This window comes from Talpa occidentalis, unplaced genomic scaffold (genome assembly GCF_014898055.3).
Source record: "Talpa occidentalis isolate TD23 unplaced genomic scaffold, MPIMG_talOcc4v2.1 talOcc4.17, whole genome shotgun sequence".
Taxonomy (NCBI): domain Eukaryota; kingdom Metazoa; phylum Chordata; class Mammalia; order Eulipotyphla; family Talpidae; genus Talpa; species Talpa occidentalis.
In genome coordinates this window covers 38,556,860-38,579,042 of record NW_023601754.1, presented here as the reverse complement: position 1 = coordinate 38,579,042, position 22,183 = coordinate 38,556,860, and the positions used below count along the sequence as shown (strand labels likewise).

Genomic DNA, 22,183 nt, shown 5'->3' with positions numbered 1-22,183 from the left:
GGAGCCGCTCGCGCTGATCACGGGGACAAACAGTGGGGTCATGTGAGGCGGAGATGCCGCCGCCGCTCCTGCCGCCGCGGCTCCTGCCGCCGCCGCCGCCCGCCCGCCCGCCCGTCGGCCGCCGGCGGCTCGGGGCCCCGGGGCGCAGCGCGGCCGCCCCCGCCCGCCGCGCCGGGCCCGCGGGCTCCTTCCCTGGGCCGCCGCGGCCGCCGCGCCGCGCCTCGGACGCGGGCCGCCCTGGAGGGCCGCCGCCGCCGCCCCGGCTCGCTGGCCCGCGCGCCCGCCGCCCGGCCTGGCCCCGTCCGGCGCGGATCGCTGCAGCGGCGCCGCGGCTCGCTATTTTTTCCCCCTTTTTTTCCTCCTTTACTTGAGCTGCGCGCGCGCGGCGGCGGCGGCGCGAGCCCGGGCCGACGCGCGGGGGGGAGGGCGGCCCCCGGGGAGCGCGCGCGCTGGCCGTCTCCGATGGCGGCGGGCGGGCGGGCGCGCGGGCCCGGGGCGCGGCGGGGCGCGAGGTCGCCGCCGCGGCCGCCCGGGCGCCCCGGCCCCCGCCGGCGGCGCGCGCGGGTGGAACGCGGGCCCGGATGGAACGCCGGCGGCCCGGAGGAGGGGCTCTGCGCGCCAGGGCCCCGCCGGGCTTCGGGGTTTGGCGACGGCAAAGTAGGTCGTGGGGGAGGGGCGGGCGGGCGGGGAGCGCGCCTGCGCGCCCCCGGCGGGCGGGCAACCGCGCGCGGAGGCGGAGGCCCGGGGCGCATGCGCACGGCGGGGCGGGGCCGGGGCGCGCACGCAGGGCCGGGCGGGGCCGGCGTGGGGCACGTCCTCGGGCCGCGGGGGAGCGGGCGGCGGGTCCTTCCCTCCCGGCCCGGGACGCGCGTCCCGTCCTGGGAGAGAAGTGGGCGCGCCGCGCCGTCCCTGCAAAGACACCCCGCTCCCCCCCCAAGTCTCCCCCCCACGACCCAGCCGTCCGGGCTCCCGAGCGAGTGCGGCAAAACAAACGCTTCTGGCAGACTCAGGCCTTGTGATTATCAATTTTATTAGACGTAGGGGGGGGAGGTGCTCAGCGTCCCTTCAAATTAAAAAAAGAAAAGTACAAAAGCTACATACAAAACGTGACATCACACGACTAGACTTTCTCGACTCAGGGCCAAGTTCTGCAAGGGAGAAAGACAGGGGGGTCAGCGGGGGGTGTGGGGGGGCGGGAAGGGGAGCATGGGGGGCTGTCGGGGGGGGGGGGGGAGGGGGGGGCGCTGTCCACTCACCTTCTTGAGCCTGCGCTCCCGGGAGGCCTGGGAGTCGGTCTCCGAGTAGGGAGGCGGCGCGGGCGGGTAGTAGGCCTCCTCCTCCTCCGGGTCCTCCTCCTCCCGGTGTGGTCTCCTCCTCTCGGGCGGCCCCTTTTTCCTCAGGGCCTCGTCCACGAGCCGCCCGTCATACTGGGGTTCCCTGGGCCTGTAGCCGTCGTCGCGGGGGTCGCGGGCGCGGGGGTGGTGGGCCCTCGGGTCGGCGTGGGGGCGGTCCCGGGGCCTGAAGTCGTCGTAGCGGGCGTAGTGGGCCTCCCTGCCGCGCGCGTCCCTGGCCTCGTCTTGGTCGTAGAGGTCGTCGCGGCTGCGGCTTCGGGGAGGCGCGTAGGCCCGTCCTCGCCTCCCGCTGCTCGGCGGAGACCTCCCTGATGCCGAGGAGCCCGGCCCCGAGGAGAAGTCATCCAGGGCATCCACGGAGCGCGCCCGGGGCCGCCCCGCTGCCCTGCCGCTCCCCGGCCGCTCCCTGAGGGGCTCCTGGTCCCACCTCCCGGGACTCCGGGGAGAGTGGCGACCCCAATCCTCATCCCGGATTGGGGGGAGGGCAGGGCCCCTGGAAGGCCCGGATCTCCAGTCGTCCTCATGGAGGGAGGTGACTTCACTCATGGCTGTAGAGAAGGGGGGGAGGGTCATTGCTGGGGGTCAGGACTTAATGCCAGGGGCCCCGGGGTTCAGCAGAGTCACCCCTTTCAGTGGACTTGCTAGGGAACCCCAGGCTTCTGACTGTGAAGTGATGACATGCAGGGCCGCCACATCTCTCACTGTGGCCTTGGCTGGGGTAGCAAGCATCCCTGGGGTGGCTCTCAGGACACATGCTTCCTTCTCCCCGCCTCTCCCAGGTCTTAGCCTGCTGCTCACCCCGCTCTACGCGTCCATTGGGGGGGCCGTGCCGAGACGGGTCAAAGTTGGCCAGCTCCTTCTCCATGTAGTACAGGACCCGCATGGAGTCGTCCTGCTGGCTGGCCTGGATCCTGTAGCCGCTGCGGACTTCTAGGGACAGGAGATGGAGGTCATCCGTTTGGGAGGACAGGCTGGCCCAGCCTCCCCTAGAGGCATGCACAGCCCCTAACATCTCACTTCTCACCAGAGTTCACGCTGCTGTCCGTATCACGAATCAGAGGCACCTGGGAGCTGTGGCCGCCCACTGGGGGAGATGGATGGGCTGTGAGTGGCTGCCCACCTGCAGCAAAGCCCCACATTCCCAGCCCCAGGCCCCCCTGATGTCCAGCCTACCCTAGTTCCAGCTGCTCCCCCAGGCCTCACCTGAGCTATTCCTGTCGAAGTCTCCAGGGTACCTGCTTTTGAATGGGTCCATGGGAATCAGGGATGGTGGGGGTGGGGTCTTGGAAGGAGACACGAAGCCATAAACGTTGGGATTGTAGATGCTTCCGCCTTCTGTGACTGCTTTGCCGGCCATATACACTGGGGGGCACACACACACACACACAGAGCATGAGGAGGCGCCCCAGAGTCTGCTGCCTGGCACCTCCCCATAGACGATCTTGAGGGATCTGTCCTGGGGCATCCCAACCCCAGCCGTCGCACTCCCTGGACACTCTGTTAGTTTCTATAGGGCCCCTGAGGCCAGGGGACATGAGCTTCATGGAGTCCATACCTGTGCAGTTCCTCACAGAGGCTTTAAGACGGGGGTACCCACCGGCAGCCCATGGCCCTGATATGGCAGGCCAATAGGTCCACTAAGACTGAATGATGGTTTCCCAACATTGGATAAGGGTTTACACAGACTCGCACTCTCTCTGGCCATTCTGCGCCTGCACTCTTACAGAGCAACAGGGGGGAGGTGGGCCGTTAGATTAAGGCCCTGTGCCGAACCCCGGCTGAAATCTGTTGCCTTTAGCAGTTGAGCCCCTACTGCAGAAGCAATCACAGGGGAGGAGGGAGCCCATGCCCCACTCCCCTCTCATGCCCGCTGAGTCCTTCCCATGGAGTTTTCCAGACCTGGACGCCATGGGAATCAGTCTGAGGCAGGAGCCCAATAGCCAAGTCTCCTCTAGTGTTTCCAACTTGGGCGCCCCTCCCGTCCTGTCCCAGGCCCTGGGACTTGGCTTCAAGGGCAGCTGCCACAGCCCAGCCTCTGGCCTGGGGATGAGGGCAGCAGGAGGATTTACCCTTGAGCTGTCAAGTCCAGGACCAGGGCAAGTTGAGTCTTCCCTGGGATTGGCTGGCCCGGGGAAACAGCGGGGTTCAGAGAGCTCCCTTCTGCTGCTTCAGCATAATGAACAGAAGGCTCGGTGCTTAGCACTCCGGGAGAAACCCCTCTAGCTCAGGGGATCAGGTGTTTCGTGACTCCCCTGGGAGCTGCTGCACCAGGACACCCAGCAGGGAGTTTTGGGGCCTCTGTTTGTGGAAAACAGGGTCTCGGGATGGAGGCAATGTGGCCTTGGGAGGGGCACTGCATGCCTGGCTCCAGCCTCATTTAGTGGGGTAACTGCAACTTGCTTGCAGCCCTGGGGCTTCCCTCCCCACCTGTGAAAGGCACGAACTCCAGTGTCTGAGCAGATGCCACCAACTAAAAATGGCGAGTGGGACAGGCGGTAGCGGAAGTCTCCAGAGAGCAGTGGAAGTTCTGCAGTGGAGCAATACTTTGAGAAACCCACTGACTGACTTCAGTGACCATAAAATTAGTCAGCACGGGTGACCTCGTACTGGGCACGCACACGCCCATCTTCCCCTAATGCTCATGACGCCCCAGGAGGGCAGGGCCTTGCAGAGAAGGAAGAGTCTAGAAGAGGGAGCCGAGGCTATCTGAGGTCACATGGCGCGGGTGGCGGTCACCACCGACGCCAACAGCAGACTCTAGCAGCGAGCAGGCAGCAAGCTTGTCACATGGGCTGAGCCCTGCATGGAGCTGCTGTACACCCCAGTTCACAGGACCCCCAAACTGTCTACAGTCTGCCTCTCTACAGTCTCTCTACAGTCTGCCTCAGTCTGTTTTAGAGAAGAGGAAACTGAGGCTAAGGGGACTCTCTCTGGGCTTTCAAGCAGATAAGGGGTCAAGCCAGCTTCGAACTTCTGCCAGCCCATGAAATGAGTGTCAGAGAAGGGGCAGAACCAGCTGCTCAAATCCCCAACCCGTGATTTCACTGTTTGGCAGCATGGACCCTGCAGAGGTGCCAGGAAAGCAAACATATGCAGGAGACCAGGGGATCCCCCTCGCACTATTGTCCCCCTGAGGACAGAAAGGGGACAGCGGGAGGAGGAAGACCTCCTTTCACTTTCTCTTTCCCTGCTCGTTTTGTTCCTTGGGTGCTGGCCCCTTTCCATTCCCGACTGTCCTGACATTACCGCCCTGACGTACCCTATGGCGTGTGTGTGGGGTGTGGGCTTCGAACCTGTGCTTAAATGATAGGTTTCTTACCTTTTTCACTGAATATTTTGTCGTTTTATTTAAAGGAAGCTGGACTTTCCAGGGAGTAGTGTTCTGTCCCATTTGATGTTTTTTTTAACCAACTGGGTGGATTATATTTTCAAAAGAAAAAACTCCAAATAAATGCAAGTTGAAAATCAACGGAGGCTGAAGGATGTAAGTGATCACCTGAACGAGCAAGTCTTCCCTGGCTCACTTCCTCCCAAGTGGCTCACCTCACAGCCTCTGACCAGCCAGCGGCCCCATCCTGGGGGGCAGCTACACGGCTGCCCCCACCACCACCCCGGGACCAGGCGTGGCTAAATGGGGACAGTCAGAAAGGGGCACTTACGGGCCTCTGGGCAGCAGCACTTGTCAGGACAGCAGGGACACCTGACGTAGCAGCAGCAGGTGTGGGGGCAGCACTGGCACCAACAGATGCCCAGGAGGAGGAAGACAAGGAGGACACCCAGGCTGACCATGACCACGAACAGCCAGTCTGCGGAGAGAGAACAGGCTGTGAGCAGAAGGCCTGGGAGAGAGCGGGGACACTGGCAGGGGATTTGGGGTGGGGGTGGGGTTGCAAAGCTGTTTACAAACTCAGGGGGAAGCTGTAGCCCTTGCTGGATTCTCATGCCAGAGGCTGGGCACAGCACAGCAGAGGGACACCTGCCTCTGTGTAGCCCAGGCCATCCCAAAGTTAGGGAACTCATTGGACAAGGTAAGAAATGAGGGGTGACCTGATCAGAGCAAGACAGGCTAAGCCTCAGAAGGGACAGAACCAGCTGCCCAGATCCCCACCCCCAGAAGAGCACTGCAGGCACCAGTCACAGGGGCCCCCTGCCTACACCCCAGGCCCACCCAACCGCCTAGGTCACTACACGCCACAGAGTGGGCATCAGCCGGGGTTAGTGGGGGCCACAGCACGCGGTCTTTAGGGCAGGAGGGAATACTTAGAAGCAGTAAGTGATGTATGGGGGACTCCACCCCCGTACCTTCCAAAGGCCCCGCCTGAAAACCAGGTAAGAGCTCAGCCACCCCCGAGGTCCTGCCTGGAGGGACAAAAGAGAGACAGATTATGCTGGCCAGGGCCAGCCCCGGGGCCCCCTGCTCTGAAGGCCAGGGCCAGGCTGCTCAGGGTGAAGGTGTGTCGGAAGCAGGAAGGGCTGATGTCAGGAGGTACTAGCCTGTGGTTCTTGCGCTCCACCTCCTTCCCCAGGGGGGTGCTGCTTTCCAGAAGGTTCCATCCCATAATTCACTCACTCTCTCACACCACAGGCACTCTGCTGCTCTAAAGGATCCCATGAGATTCTGGATTTTGACCTCAGCTTGGGCATTCCATCTCCTCCAGACAGATCCTGAAGGCTCCTGGCCCAGGTGATGGGGACAGACAGCTCTCTTAGGCTCATGTAATTTTTTTTAAAACCTAAAGAAAGGGCCTCCCTGGTGGCACAGGGCTTAAAAAGTGCTATCAAGCTACTGCCAGCCCCTACAGCACCAGTTCGATCCCTGGCATCAGCCGACCAGGGAGCAACCCACATGGCGCAGCAGACCTCTCCTGTCTCGCCCGCTGCTCCCCTCAGCAGTGGATTTCAGTCAGTCTGCCTGTTCTGTTCCCCACTCTGTCTCTGGTGAATCCTCTCCCCCCCACCCCCACCTCTAGCTTACACCCCAGTTCTTGTATGCATAAATAAATTTTTTTAAATAAACCCAAAGAAAAAATATACTACTAAATGTCTAATAGTGAACTGTCTTCACACCAGTGCAATCCTAAAATATGTTCTTCTTTTTAATATGAAGAGGCCCACGAAGGCAAAAGTGTTTCTACCTCCTAGAAGTCAGTGTGGTGCTAGCTCTGTGACCCCAAGGTTTCCTGGAGGTGGCTTCTTATAAGTCCAGCTTGTGACTTCCCTCAGGGGCTCTGAGCCCTTCACCCATCCCCAAAGTGGGGTTTGCATCTAAGCCACAGGTGCTCTAAGTGTGATCCTGTCCACGAGGCCCACCCTACTTTCATGCAAACATGATGCCACTATTTGCCTTTTTCACTTTCCTTTCTCACTGGGTATGAATGGAGCTTCCTGAGGCCCTGGGAAGTGTGAGGACATCCTGCATGTGTGCTGGTGAACTCGTGCCTGAACGGCTTCCAGTGTCAATTTCTAATACGTTCAGCAACTCTGAACAGAACCCACAAAAACCCTGAGATCCTCTGTAATTGTTAAGCAGATAAGCATGACCTGATCCTGCCGATGCAGACCACATGGCCGCAGAGGTGCTGCGCCCGTGTGCACGCGCCCATGTGCACAAGCCCGGACTGCACCCGGGGTCTGAGCACCCCTGCTGCTGGCCTGTCACAGATCTTCCCTCACACATGTGTTTCCTTGCATCATGCATGTGATGATAGCAATGGATGTACGGCACGCGCAGCGCGGAACCATGTGTGCTGGTGAGCAGAGCATCTGGCTAATGGCCAAGGGCAGCTTCCCACCCATTCCACCGGGGCCTGCTGGACACCCCACCCGGCCCCAGGGCTTGTTCAAGGAAGCGCCCATGCAGCACCATCTTTACAGCGCAGAGGAGTCCCTGTGCCTTGGCAAGGGACTCTGGGTGAGATGTAGCAGAAGGGGGTTCAGTCTCCTCTTGATCATGCACACAAACACCCTCCTCACTCACTGCCCATCAGCCCTGGCCATTCTGTGTTTGAAAACAACCAGGCAGGGAAGAAGAGAGGCTCCAGCTCACCCCACTCTTAGCTTGACTCTGGCTTATTTGAAATGTTTCCGGAGAGGGGTTCCCGCCTGGGGCGTGGGGCACAGATAAACCCAAGTGACTGGCGGTGCCGTGAGGCGAAAGCAAAGCAGGCGACAGACCAGAGAGCGAGCTGGAGGCCGAGGGCAGGCGCTAGAAGGTCCCAAGTGCTCAGCCCAGCCACTCACCCAGGACGATGAGCTCCGCGTAGGCCTCATTGTTCCCCTGCAGGTCCTGGGCCGAGACCACGGAGCAGTAGTACACACCACTGTCCCCCCAAGCTGTCTGGTCAAAGGTCAGGTCAGCATCTGTGTCGGAAAGAGAAGTATGAGTGCATCTGGGGGAGGGGGCATCTGGGGGAGAAGGTGTGACCCCAGCAGGCAGGGCTGCTCCCACAGAGGGGCGCAGGCTGCAGAGGATCAAACAGAAATTAGATCATTTGTACCATGTGGGCTTTTAGGCTTGGTTCTAAACTCCAACCGGGGATTTCAAGAGGTCTGTGAGGTGGGTGCTGTTCTCTTTCCTGTTTGGAAATGGGATTACTTAAAGCCCAAAGGAATCTGCAGGCTGGGATGGCCTGACCCCTCAGCCAGTGCTTCAGACTCACAACCATCCTCTTCCATCTGGCCAAGCAAAAAGCTAACACTCCCCCACTTCCCCCCCCCCTCAATAGGCAGCACCAAGGAGCCGCCTCAGACGGGGGCACAGGGCCAGGTTCAGAGATAAATAGGTCAGATTCCAGGAATCAGGAGCCACCCAGGCATGAGAAAGAGTAGGTGTGAGAGAAAGAGTTAGCCCATCCACCAGCCGCAGCCCCCACATTCCAGGTCAGGCCCAGGGCTTGGGGACGCTCCCTTCTGAAGCAGCCTCGGGCGAGGAGCCTGTTAATTATGTCAGTAATGAAAGTCTTTCAGCACATCCGGTCTCCTCTCTACTCCTGGGGCCCTCATTAGTTAAATCCCTTAATCAACTCGGACAGGGTGGGACCCACTGGTAACCCTGCCAGAGGCCCAGCGGAACAAGAGAGAGGAACAGGTCAGAGATGAGGGGGTACAGCACCCCACTGACCTGCCGACCACCTTGCCCAGGTACCCACACCCCTTCTGTGTGACAGCTCAGGGCGGGAACTGACTGTGTGCCCAGTCTGCAGCACCTGGCAACACTGGCATCTTCAGTCTAGACCCCTGGCACACTGAAGGAATCAAAGAACCTTCTTTGGAGGGAAGAACTCACTCCATTCCAAACGCCTGACGAGGCCCACAAGGCATTTGGCATTGGGTGCAGGTTTCATCCCACCCTTTGCCTTCCCCAGCCAGACATGCCCGCCAGGTCCCCACCCGCCTTGGCTCGCACTCTGCCTGGCACAGTACTCTTGGCCCCTTGCGGTGCTGGTTCACCTGCTCAGGTGCTAATGTCTACCAGCCAGCTAGAGGCTGATGGCCGACCCCCATGGGCTCTGTGCAAGCAGAACCCGGCCTGTCTTGGCCAGAACCTGCTGAGTCCCCAGGCCTGACCCAGGGCTTCGCCAGGACCTGGAAACATACCCTTTCCCTGCTCAGGCTGACCTCCCTTGGCTTCCGCCGTCTGTCCCAGCCTCCTGGGGATGTGGGGACATTCAAGCAGGCACTCGAGTGAGCCCTTCCATATTCAACAAGCAATTATTGGAGGCAGCTTGCCATCCCGGTAGAAGCTGGGGCAGCTGGAGAGCAAGAGTTCTCAGTGTGATCTGTAACCTTGGACTACCTGGAGATCTTTCCAGGAGATCCCTGATGTCAAAGCTGTTTTCATAATACTACTAAAATGCTACTTGCCTTTTTCCCTTAACCGTTCATGAGTGCCCTGTGGCGGCCCCCAAGCTGCGTGACACAGTGCTATCACTGAACAAAAGTAGCTTTGAAAACCCAGCTGCTTTGTTCAGCCAGACTTCAGGGAGGCTTGCAAAAATACAAAGCGGGGGCCTCCCTGTTGGCACAAGAGGTTAAGACACAACCTATGAAGCTATCAGCAGCCACTGCAACACAAGTTCAATCCCCACCCAGGGAGCTACCCACATGGTGCAGCAGACCTCTTCTGACTCGCCCGCTGCTCCCCTCAGCAGTGTATTTCAGTCGATCTGCCTGTTCTGTTCCCCACTCTGTCTCTGGTGAATCCTTTCACCTCCCCCACACCTCTGGCCTGTACTACAGTTCTTGTATGCATAAATAAATAAATCTTTTAATTAAAAAAATATAAAAAGTGATGCCACGCTTTACATTCAAGTGTTCTATCTCGAACACCATGGTTACTTTTTGGTAAAAATTAGGTTACTTATGGTAACTTAAGATGATGTCTGTTGTTTTCGTCCTATTTTTTGAACTTCTCCCATCTTGCTAGCTATTAAAAACAAAAGTCCTTTGAGGACCTTCGTAATCAAGGGCATGAAAGGAGTATAATGTGCCCTGAACACATCTGAGGACCACCACTTTGAGAGCAGATACAAATCCCTGGCCTCACAGGGCTGAGTCCAACTGCGAAAGAGACAAATACAAAATTCAAATATATGGCGTGTCAGATGGTGATAAGGCGTCCTTGTGGAGGTGGGGTTGTCCAAGTTTAAGTGGCCAGGGAAGGACTCTGGGGAAGGTGACCTTCGGAGCAGGAGCGGCGGACACGGTTGTGCACTTGGCCCCCAATGGTCAAGCCCTTCCTCCGTGCTGGGTCCCTTTGCATATATCTGTTCACTGAATCCTCATCAAAATATACCCAGCCTTCTCCTACACCCTCTAGATTCTCCTTAAGACTCTCTCAGGCCCTCATTTTTCTGTCTGTAACTTTAGAGCCTGCTCAAGTCTCTCCAGAGCTCACAGCAGGTTCCAGGCCATCACTGAGGAACGGACGGAACCACCTACCACGGTCCAGGTTCACAGCCAAGAGCTGAAATCTGGGCTCCCGTGGCTGGATGGGGCCTCTGTGCGTTTTGTTTGGCCTGCATGATGTTTTCTAAGCCCATGAAAAATAGGACTTTCCGGCTTCTTTGATCACTTCTGAGGCCCAGGCCCACCCCCTTCCTGCGGGGCGCGCCCTGTTCCCGCTCTGCCACTGGTCCCACTTTGGTGCCCTGCGCTGCTTCACTTGTTCCAGGTGCTGGGGTTCCAGTGGGGGACAGACTGCACCTCCTCCACATCATGGGGCCTCTGCTTCCTTATCTGCACACAGCAGGGGTGGGCCTCATGCTTTCAGGGGTCCCAGGGGCACTCTGCTCCTGTGGGGGGCACATGGGCACCCAGTGGCCTGAGGGGGCAGAAACACCACTCCTGCCCAGGTGGCCCCCACAACTGGGGAGAGTGGGAGGGGGGCGCGGCACCCCCCGCTGAGGGTCACTGTGCTGAACAACTGGCTTGCCCGGGACTGCTCTCACTTTTCAAACCCGGCAGCTGGTGAGGATAAGGACCCCTGTGGGAGGTCCCACCTTTCTCCATCCTCAAAGCTGAAACAGAGGAAACTCCCATGGCGACTGGGCTTCCTGAGAGGACATGCACACAATGGAGGTTTACAAACCATGGCCTCTGTCAAATAGGGGCCCAGCTTGAAAGACTCAGGCCCTTGAGGCCTCTGGAGCCTGAAGCATCTGCCACATGAGAGCTGAGGGTCATGCTGGAGCTCTGGACTCAGCAGAGCAGACACAATTCCAGTCCCTGGGCCATCCCAAAAGGGCCACTGGGTGGGCATGCCACGTCCAGGCTGGAGGGGTTCCCTGGGGAGCAGGCCTGTACAGGCTGAGCCCCCAAGAAGTCCTCCGACTTCCAGAACAGCAGAATGCTTCAGGCCAAGCTGCCCGTGGAAATTTAGGGCAAGTAGATCTGGTCCCTCCCGGAACAGGACTGACAGGCTGGGTCCCTGGAAGGCTGCCTTCTGTCTGAGGTGCAGACAGAGAGGGGGCATGGAGATGCCCCATCGTCTGATGTCTTGGGGGTCTACAGAGGGAACTTCCCTTCCCCCCTCTGCCCCCACACACAACATTAAAGCTCTAAGCCCTGTTCAAGACAGTGAAAGGATAAATCCATTCAGTGGGTGACCCTTCACCCTCACCCACTGTCATCCATCATCTTCCTCTCTGACTTTAGGTTCTAGGAGCCCCAATCCTGGTTTCTCCCCAAATCACACTCATAGAGGTCTTAAGATGTGAGCACTCCAACTGGGCCTGTCTTCTTTGCAGCACTGACTCATTCTCTGAAATTCCCTCGCTCTTTATCTTATAGTTATCCGCTTGTTTACTGCCTATCTCTCCCCACTAGAATGTCATCTCCTTGAGGCCAGGGACCTCAGTTGTCCTGGTCACCACTGTCACCCCACACCCACTGGCACTCAGTAGCTGCTGAGTAAATACCGGGTAGAGGGGCCTCCCTGGTAGCACAAGGGGTAAAGTCTCAGCACTATGAAGCTGTCTGCAGCCACTGCAGTGAGTTCAATCCCCAGCCAGGGAGCTGACCCACATGGCGCAGCAGATCTCTTCTGACTCACCGGCTGCTCCCCTCAGCAGTATATTTCAGTCATTCTGCTTGTTCTGCTCCCCACTCTGTCTCTGGTGAATCCTCTCACCCCCCAACACCTTTGGCCTACACCCCAGCTCTTGTATGCATAAATAATAAAATAAATCTTAAAAATAACTAAATAGGGCCTCCCCAGTGGTGCAGCGGTTGAGCGCTGGGCTGCCCGCAGCCTCTGCTGCGCCAGTTCGATCCCCAGCCGCCAGCGAGGGTCCCACATGGCACGGCAGACCTCTCCTGTCACACCCACTGCCCCCCTCAGCCGTGTACTTCGTCAGTCCGCCTGTTCTGCTCCCAGCTCTGGCTCTGGTGAATTCTCTTACCCTCCCGCGCTTCTGACTATACCCAGTGCTTGTGTAAATAAATAAATAAATAAATCTTTAAAAATAAACAAATAAATACTGGGTACTGGGTAGAATGAATGAATGCCTTCCCCACCGCCCCTTACCTAGTCCCAACAGGCACTTCCCATGGGCAGGCAGTATCAGGTAAAGGACGAGGGCTCTGTCTATATCTTTAAATTAGACTCTGCCCAGGCAGCTCCCAAACCAGAGCTCACAGCAGGTTCTAGGAGCCTGGGCTCAAATCCCAGCCCCGGCTCTTTCCTAGCTATGCATCTCTGTGCTCCTCCACCTCTCTGTGCCTTGCTGTTAGGAGAGTAAAATGCAGTTGTGAGGATCCAATGGGAGACCATGCGAAAGCACCTGGCAAGTCATGGGCTTTCCCCGTTAAATCTCCCACTGTCACCTCCTCCTGAGTGTTTTGCTTACTACGCAGCACAAGCAAAGGGGTCTAGCCCGGCACTGAGAGGCTAGATCCAAAGTGGCTGATTCAGAGACCCAGTTCTATTACCAGCTGTGTGACCCTGTGCAAGTCACTTGACCTTTCTGGGCCTGAGTCAAGTGCCTACTTGAATACAGCCTCTGTAAAATAACAATAATGGAATCTACTCACATAATTACTATGTGGCCTGCATGAGTTAATACATGTAAACTTGGATTAAAGCCTGGCACACAGGAGGCTTTTGATAAGTTGTTACTTCTATAAATGTTACTAATTATTGCTATCATTATTAGTATCATTATAGAACCCCTGCCTCTCTCTCCATTGTCTTCAAAAGCTCACAGGGTGTCTCCCTCAGTGGAATATGAGTTCCGTGAAGGAAGGAAGCTGACGCTCTTCATTTGCTGCGTATTTCTAGGGCTTCAGACAGGGGCTGGAGTGTTAGCTGCACCATGAATCTTTGTTAACTAAAGGAATGGTAGGGCCTCCCAGTGGCGCAGGGGATTAAGATGCAACCTACGAAGCTATCCGCAGCCATTGCAGCACGAGTTCAATCCCCGGCCAGGGAGCTACCCACATGGAGCAGCAGACCTCTCCTGTCTCGCCCGCTGCTCCCCTCAGCAGTGTATTTCAGTCAGTCTGCCTGTTCTGCTCCCCACTGTGTCTCTGGTGAATCCTCTCACCCTCCCGCACATCTGGCCTGCACCCCAGTTCTTGTATAAATAAATCTTTAAAAAAAAAAAAAAAAGGAATGATAGAAAGAAGGATGGAGCCCTCCTTTCAGACTCTTGCAGACAAACTTCCAGGCAGGGGGGTCTCCAGGGCAGCCCACGGAAGCCAGCACCACCACCCAGGCCAGTCCACCCCTGGAGCCCTGCACCACCCAACATACTTCCTGTGATGGTGATCCTCCGGCCCTGATAGTACTCTCCCAGGGTCACAGCATTGCCCTGCTTGGTGGCCACCACCCTGACGGTGCGTGAGCCGTCCTGGCACTCCACGTAGGGGTTGTAGCCCGGGTTACCAGCCGCCAGCTGGGCATTGAGCTGGTTCTCCGCGCTGGCTGGGGAGAAGGCATCAGCGATGCGGTCCCGGCAGAAAGACTTGTACTTCCAGATCACGATGGGCGGCGTGGGGGTCGTGGTCAGTTGGTAGGTGCAGGGCAGGGTGACAGGCTGGAATAGGATCACCACGTGGTAGGGGTCTGACACGGTCACCTGGACAGCGCTGGCAGGGGCTGTGGGCAAAAGCACAGTCGCAGGGACCACGTAAGCTCAGGGTAGGGCTTGGACAGAAAGGAGCAACATCACCTGTCACTGGCAGGGCACAAGTGTCTGGGTTTACAGAGCTCCTGGCACACATTGTTCCTTAATCCCCAGGATGGGCGAGGTAGCCCGGATAATCTGCTATTTTATAGACCCATGGGGCTGAAGTGGCAGGTGCAAGGTCACACTGCCGGCTCCTCTGGAACACCCTTTGGGTCCCTCTTCCCAAAGGGTGGCCTCTGAAGCTGACTGCCCTCCTTTCCCTGTGCCATTCTCTCAGGGATAGGGGTTCTCTCCGCCGCCTGCACATGGCCACCACAATGCCCCCATACTCCAAGCCGCAAGAACCACCACCAAGAGTTCCAAGTGAACTTGGGGTGAATATCTTGGCGTTTAACTGAACTGACTTAGCACGGAGTAACTAACCCCCACAATATCTCCATTAGCGCCCCCACCTCATCCTACCCAGCAGAGTCATCTCCAACAAACACACCAAAAATGCCGGCGGCGGAAATTTAAAGTCCACCCCACCCCCAACCCAACAGACGTTCGATCCGGGTGCAAGTTGGCCATTACAAGACGGTTGCAAGTTCCTAAGTCCATCCCACCAGACCCTCAGCACAGATACTTCCGAGCCCACCAGAAGCGGCCGAGGTTGGTTCTGGGGTGCGGGTGGGAAGCCCCCAATCCCGCACCCACCCAGGCCCGCGCGCCGTTCCGGGAGCTCTTCCTGCAGGAAGCGTCCGATCCATCTCTCCGGCGCCTTCTCCCGTTACCCCGAGCCTTAGAGATCTCGGGGGCACCCCCTACCCCCATCCCAGCCTTCCCCGAGGATCGGTCGTCCCTCACCCCTGCGGCACAAAGAGTCTCGCTCTCCGGAGGCTCCAAGATTCGCGGTCCCGGGAGTTTCACTTCCTGCCGTCTCCAGGGCGGGCGGGGGCGCGCTCCCAGACGCGGGTGGGGAATATCCCCAACTCTGGCACCGGGGGGGTCTCCCGAGACCCTGGGATCCCGAGACTGTTGTCTCCGAGCTCCCCGACCCCCAGCTCTCCCGCCAATCCGGCGGCGTCGCGCTCCCTCCATCCCCTTCTTTGGTGCCCTCCCGCCGCTCCCGTGCGCCCGGCCCCGCGAGCCGTACCTGTGCACAAGGTGCCGAGAAACAGCCACAGCACGACGACCGCGCCGCGAGCAGGGGTGGCCGGGCAGGCGCCTGGCCCCCGATGGAGCCCGCGGGCCACCGGCGCCATCGAGGCCGACTGGGCGCCCTCGGCTCGCGCGTCCCCTCCCAGGTGCCGGGAGAGCAGGGGGCGCGGCGCGCACCAAGCCCGGGAGGGGTGCATGCTCCTCCCCTTCCCGCTCCCTTTCCTTGACCCTATTCCCAGCCCACCCTGCCCTGCTTTAGGGTTTCAATGAGGAGAAATAACGCTGATGAGGTGCACGCGTCCAGCTTGGGCGAAGAAACTTGCGTGGCCCACTGCGGCTCCGCCAGGCACCCCTACCCCCGCGCGCTCTGGGGAATGGATCTGCCCAGGTGCACTGGGTGAGAACCCGGGGCCCGGCCCGGGGTGGGCGGCGGGGCCGGGCTCCTCCTGCGCCCTCCCCGGAAGTGGGCAGACCCAGGTGCGCCCCGGCCCCGAGGGTTGGAACCAAGTGACCGCCGCGGGGAGGGCGCAGCAGACCCGGGATCCCGTCCCGCCCGCTCCTGCTCGGCCCTCGCCGGCCCGAGCGTGACTCACAAGAACTAGACGCGACTGGGATGAGTCACCTGGTGAGGGGGGCGGGCCCCGCCGCGCACCTGTTCCCTCCCTGCCCACACCCCTCACCCCGCGGTCGATGGACCGGCCTGGGTACACCCTGCGGGGAGGGGCGAGGCTGAGCGCGCCTGGCGCTGGAGAGGTTCGTTGGTGGCGCCTGACCTTTCCACTAGGCTGGGGTTGCCGCGGTCCCGGTGGGCCGTGGTGCCCGCGGGCCTCTGGTGCCTTCAGCGCAGATGACCTGACGACCCGAGCGAAGGCCCTGGAAGGGAGGCTCTGCCCCCCTGGGGACGCCCGAGCAGGGTCAGGCCCTGGAAAAGTTGGGATTCTCCTTCCCAAGTTTCCTCGGCCTTCCCATTCCCGACTTGTGGTGTGGCCTCCAGGCATCCCTGGCCCCCAGGTCCGGCCTAGGGGAACTCTGGCTCGTAAAGGGACCGAAGTGTGGGGTGCAAGGCATGGGACCCCTTTCAGCCTAAGAATTCCCCTAGACCCGGCCACCTGCGGCACCGGGCGGGCGGAGCCGGGCGGGCGGGACGCGGTGGCTCTGCGTGGCTCTGCTGCCCCTCGATGGCGGCCTCGGGAAGCGCGTCCTGGGTAACCCTGGGCCCCTCCGGGAGTCACAAACTGACCGCGGTCTGGTGGGTCCTGTACCCTGGGCTGTTTTATTCGGCCACAAGTCGATTTACCTTCTTGGGACACCGCTTTCCAGGCAGAAACCAGTGGCTTGATCCCTCTCCAACCTGAAATCCCTGCTCACTGGTTCACTCAGTGTCAGCCACGCTGGCCCTCCTCGGTGTTCTGGAACTTACCCATCATCACACTCCCACTTCAGGCTCATTGCCTCTGCCACTCCCTCTGCCAGCAGATGGCAACGTGATCGCTCACCTTCTTTAGGGCTTTGTGTACAGGTCACCTTTGCATCGATACCTTCCCTGGCCACTTTTTGTAAAATGTCAACCCTTTCATGCGCCTCTCCATACAGGTCCCTCCCCTTTTTCAAAATATTTTCATTGTGATAAAATGTACATGCCATCGTATTTATCATTTTGGTGATCCACGAGGTTGTGTACTTCTCATCACTACTTTTTTTACATCATCCCTAATATATAAAATCTACCAATTAAACAATAATTCCTCATTCCCATCTGCCCAGCCCTGGTATCAAATTTCCTATTCTCTATGCCGCGTCTAAGTGGAATCATATAATATTTGTCGTTATGTGTCTAGTTTATCATTAAGTACGTTTTCAAGGTCCATCCACGTGGTAGTAAAGCTCACAATCGAAATTTTGTTCCTTTTTCATAGCTGAATAGTATTTCATTGTTACAGATAAACCGCATTTCGTCTGTTTATCTGTTGTTGGACATTTGGGTTGTTTTCACCTTTCGGTTATTATAATTTTTTTTAAAGAGACATGTATTATTTATTTGTTTGTTTGTTTGTTTGTTTGTTTGTTTGTTTGTTTGTTTATACAAGCACTGGGTACAGTCAGAAGCGCGGGAGGGTGAGAGAATTCACCAGAGCCAGAGCGGGGAGCAGAGCAGGCAGAAGGACCGAGGTACACTGCTGAGGGGAGCAGCGGGCGGCAGGAGAGGTCTGCGCGCCATGTGGGACCCTCCTCCGGTGGCCGGGGAGCAGCCGGGGATCAAACCTGCGCCTCAGAGGCGGCGGGCAGCTTCGCAACCCAGCGCTCAACCGCTGCGCCACCGGGGAGGCCCTGGTTATTGTAAATAACACTATTGTGAACATCAGTATACAGATATCTGCTTCCAATTCTTTTGATATATACCTTGGAGTGAAATTATTAGGACCTATGGTAGTTTTCTATTTAATCCTGAGGAACTGCCAATCTGTTTTCTACTGCACCTTTGACATTCCCTTCAGCAATGTCCATGGGTTCTAATCCCCACATTTTCACTCACACCTGTTATTTTCTGTATTCTTGATTACAGCCATCCTAGTTGGTGTGAAGTAACATCTCATCATAGTTTTCATTTTTATTTCCCTGAGACCTAGTGATGTTGAACACTCTTCATGCCCTTATAGTTCATCTGCATATCTCCTGCGGAGAAAAGTCTCTTCAAATTTTTACCTGTTTTTGAACTGGGTTGTGTTTGTTTTGGTTTGTGGGGTTTTTTTTTGTTATTGTTGAGTACATACTTTTTATATTTTGAATATTAATCCCTTGTTAGATATATATTTTGCAAATATTTTTCTCATTCAGTGGTTTGTTTTTTCACTTCCTTGATTGTGTCCTTTGATGCACAGAGTTTCTTGGTAGAGTTTCATTTATCTATTTATCTATTTATTTATTCATTTATCTATTTTTGTTGTTCTTGAGTGTGCTTTGTTATATCCCTGAAATCACTGCCAGATCTAGACACCTGAAGATTTTCCCCATTATTTTCTTTCAAGAGTTTTATTTTTTTAGCTCTTATTAAGTTAGGTCTTTGATCAATTGCGAGGGGTTTTTTTTGTATATGGCATGAGATAAAGGGTCCAGCTTCGTTCTGTTAATGTGGTGTATTACTTTGATTTTCTTAGGTTGAACTACCCCTATATACTGAATAAAGCCCACTTGATCATGCTAAATAGTCCTTTTTTATAAGCTGTGAAGCTTGGATTTCTTTGCTAATATTTTCATGAGAATGTACCTATATTTATAAGGGGTATTAGTCTGTGTTTTTCTTTTCTTGTGATGTCTTTATCTGACTTTGGTGTCAGGGTAATGCTGACTGTGTGGAATGAATAGGAAATATTTCTCCTCTTCAACTTTTTGGAAGAGCTTGGGAGGATTGATGTTACTGTCCTTTAAATGTGTGGTTGAGGGCCTCCCCTGGTGGCGCAGGCAGTTGAGCGCTGGACTGCAAAGCTGCCCGAAGCCTTTGCAGCACCAGTTCGATGCCTGGCCACCAGCAAGGATCCCACATGGCGCAACAGACCTCTCCTGCCGTGCCCGCTGCTCCCCTCAGCAGTGTATTTCGTCGGTCTGCCTGTTCTGTTCCCTGCTCTGGCTCTGGTGAATTCTCTCACCGTCCTGCTCTCTGACTGTACCCAGTACTTGCATAAATAAATAAATAAATCTTTAAAAAAAAAATAAATAAATGTGTGGTTGAACTAATCTATGAAACCATTGCTTCCAGGAGTTTTCATTGCTGGGAGGGTTTTAATTACTCATTCAATCTCTTGTTATGGAACCTCTATGGAGGTTCCTTATTTCTTCTTGAATTGGTTTACGTAAGCATATGTTTTAAGGAGTTTGTTCATTTTATTTATTTTTTAAAATATTTATTTATTTATTTATTTATTTATGCATACAAGAACTGGGGTACAGGCCAGAGGTGTGGGGGGGGTGAGAGGATTCATCAGAGACAGAGAGGGGAACAGCACAGGCAGACTGACTGAAATACACTGCTGAGGGGAGCAGCAGGAGAGACAGGAGAGGTCTGCTGCGCCATGTGGGTAGCTCCCTGGCTGGGAATGGAACTCAGTCCACAGCAGTGGTAATAGTGTGATGACAGGGCAACTTAACCCCTATGCCACCAGGGAGAACCCTATTAATATATTGTTAACCAAAGCTAACAATTAAGTGGCTACCCCTCTCCCTGGTCCCAACTAATGGGGTACAAACAGAAAATTGTGACATGGCTGGTCAGGACCTGTAAAGAAACTGCCCAGGAAAAAATTGCAATCTTTGTGAAAAGAAGTGTTTGGAAATTGCCTCCTCCAGAAAAATCAGAAGCTTCAGTAAATGTCCACTCTGAGAGATGTGATGTTGCTAAAACTCCCTGTTCCCAAAAGATTAGGCTCTGAACAGTAAATTGGAACAACCCTCCTTATTGTCCCCAATGCATGAACAATGTCAAGTAGATACAGTAATCAGAAATCTGCACACACTTTCTCTGTAAAAATCCTTGAAAAATGTAAAATGTTTCCTATGAAGGCTCTATAAAATTCTCATTGTGAAACTCTGAATCCCAACAACTTTTCCAGAACTATCTGGAGGCTGTAACTGGCTAGAGTCCTCAGTCTTGATTCTTTGATAAACTCACTTAATTTTTGCTTGCCTCAATTTATTTACGCCAACAGTATGTCCTTAGATTCTTGAAACCTTTTTTAATTTAAAGGCTCTTCTGTCTTCTGTGATATAACCACTTCAGCTCTCTTTTGGCAACTATTTGCATGAAATATCCTTTAAAAATTCCTTTCTGTCCTCCCTGGTGGTGCAAGTGGTTAAGATGCAACCTATGAAGCAATCCTCAGCCACTGCAGCACAAGTTTGATCCCCAGCCAGGGAGCAACCCACATGGCACAGCAGACCTCTCCTGTCTCTCCTGCTGCTCCCCTCAGCAGTGTATTTCAGTGGATCTACCTGTTCTGCTCCCCACTCTGTCTCTGGTGAATCCTCTCACCCCCCCACCTCTGGCCTGTACCCCAGTTCTTATATGCATAAATAAATAAATCTTTTTAAAAAAATATTAAAAATATATAAATAAATAAACATGCCTTTCACTTTCAACCTATATGTGTCTTTGAATCTAAAGTGAGTCTCTTGTAGGCAGCACATAGTTGGATCATGTTTTGTTTTAAATTCATGCTGCCAATGTCTGATTTTTGATTTAAAGAAATTGCTGATAAGAAGGGACATCTATGTTTTGCTGTTTGTTTTCTAAATGCCTCAGAGTTTGGTTTTGTTGTTTGTTTGGTTTTCTTTTGTTCCTCATTTCCTTCTTTTGTGTTAGCTAATGTTTCCATGGTGACATGTCTGATTCCCTTCTCATTTCCTATTATATTCTATAGCTGTTTTCTTGGCTTCCAAGTTCCCTACTTTACATATTTATCTCTAAAGTTATAACACTTCAACTTGAATTTACATCAACTTAGCTTTAATAGCACATAAAAGTTCTGCTACTATACATTTCTATCATCATCTTTTTGTTACTGATGTCACAAATTACATGTTTGTACATTTTGCCAAACATAACACAGATTAATTGTTGGTGTTATGTATTTTCTTGTAAGTCATGTAGATAATTAAAGGTAGGGTATTAGTATAATAATGCTGGATTTTATAATTGCGTATCTTTATTAGAGATCTTTATTTCTTCGTGTGACTTTGAGTTACTGTCTAGCATTCTTTTCTTTCAACCTGAAGGATTCCCTTTAGCACTGTTTACAAGGCAATTCTAGTAAGCAGACACTCTCAGCTTTTGCTTATCTGGGTATATTTTAATTTTTCTTTCATTTTTGAAGGAGACAGTTTTTTCAGTTATACAATTCTTGGTTGAAAGGTTTTTTTTTTTTTATTTCAGCTCTTTGAATATTGCAGGAGGTGAGGGCAGGTGCTGTAATTTAAATTAAAATCACATGGCACTGGCTTAGACACAGAGCAAAGCACACAAGAAAACATATTTGAAACCAGAAGGATAGAGACTAATGTCTGACACACTTTGAAAGGTAGATAATGGATTTAATGAACCTGAAGCTTTAGGGGGAATGGTTGGAATGTAGAATGTTAGGGGTGAATGTTGACTGGAGTTGGTAAAAATTTGGAAGGCCTTTGAGATAGAGTCTGATTAGAATTCAGCTTTTGTCAGGGGTAAAAATCAAGGAAGGACACAGCACAAAGTAAATCATCATTAAACATTGTTAAAATCTCTGAACGAGAGTATTAAGATGGGAGTACTAAGATACCTAAGTGCACTGCTGAGGGGAGCAGTGGGGGAGTCAGGAGAGGTCTGCTGCGCATGTGGGTTGCTCCCTGGCTAGCCGGGGATTGAACTTGTGCTGTAGTGGCTGCAGACACCTTCATAGGTTGTGTCTTAACCCCTTGCACCACCAGGGAGACCCCAGAATATAGTTATTTTGAACGTGGAGTTGCCTAGAGGTTTACAAGAGTCCTTTGGTCCCAAACTTTGGGACAGAGAAAGCATGTTGAGAAATTGCTCCTGGGCCAAGGTGGGAAGATCTTCCAGTACTACCTCAGATGGAGCCAAAGAAGATACTAGAAAAGGACATCTCTCCTGGAGAGTGAAGACGTGAGCCATAGAGAACAAAGGTTTGAGAAGCCCCCCATCCCACCTGCTTGTCCCCAGAAGCTTATGATGATGACGATGATGTCTTTTTCGGTGCTAATTCAAGAATCCTCCCCATCTACAAGACATTGTATCTTCCCACTGAGTTTTAGAGGTTGCACAGCCCAATCCTTTCTCTGCGTCTCCCCTTCTCCCATTAGGTCTCATCCCGCCACTGTATATTGGGTCTGCAGAGGGCAAATGATTTGGCTTTTTAGCTCATTTGTTCTCGCTCAGTTTGATTCATTCCTGTCCAGCTGCTGTGGACAGCTGAGCTTTGAGCCCGCGGCCTAGCCCATGCTATCGGGCAATACAAACGGCACTGTGCTGTAGGCCGCACTGGCCCAAGGCTGGTTCCCAAGTTCTGTGGGTGACTT

At 54.6% G+C, this 22,183-nt stretch overlaps 1 protein-coding gene across 4 annotated transcripts; it reads right to left on the bottom strand.

Annotated features, from left to right (window-relative positions):
* Positions 1-1,013: 1,013 nt before the first annotated feature.
* Positions 1,014-15,240, bottom strand: LSR (lipolysis stimulated lipoprotein receptor). 4 transcript variants are annotated; one of them, XM_037517913.1, is made up of 10 exons: positions 15,117-15,240; positions 13,606-13,950; positions 7,593-7,712; positions 5,655-5,711; positions 5,012-5,158; positions 2,556-2,714; positions 2,377-2,436; positions 2,151-2,282; positions 1,257-1,900; positions 1,014-1,148 (listed from the first exon to the last, which is right to left on the bottom strand). In XM_037517913.1, the coding sequence occupies exons 1-10, from the start codon at positions 15,223-15,225 to the stop codon at positions 1,113-1,115; spliced, it is 1,809 nt and encodes a 602-aa protein (XP_037373810.1). In that variant the 5' UTR covers positions 15,226-15,240; the 3' UTR covers positions 1,014-1,112. The 4 variants fall into 4 exon arrangements, with proteins under 4 accessions (XP_037373810.1, XP_037373808.1, XP_037373811.1 ...); XM_037517911.1 differs by having other exon boundaries at positions 2,151-2,279; positions 15,117-15,225; XM_037517914.1 differs by lacking the exon at positions 5,655-5,711 and having other exon boundaries at positions 15,117-15,234.
* Positions 15,241-22,183: the final 6,943 nt, after the last annotated feature.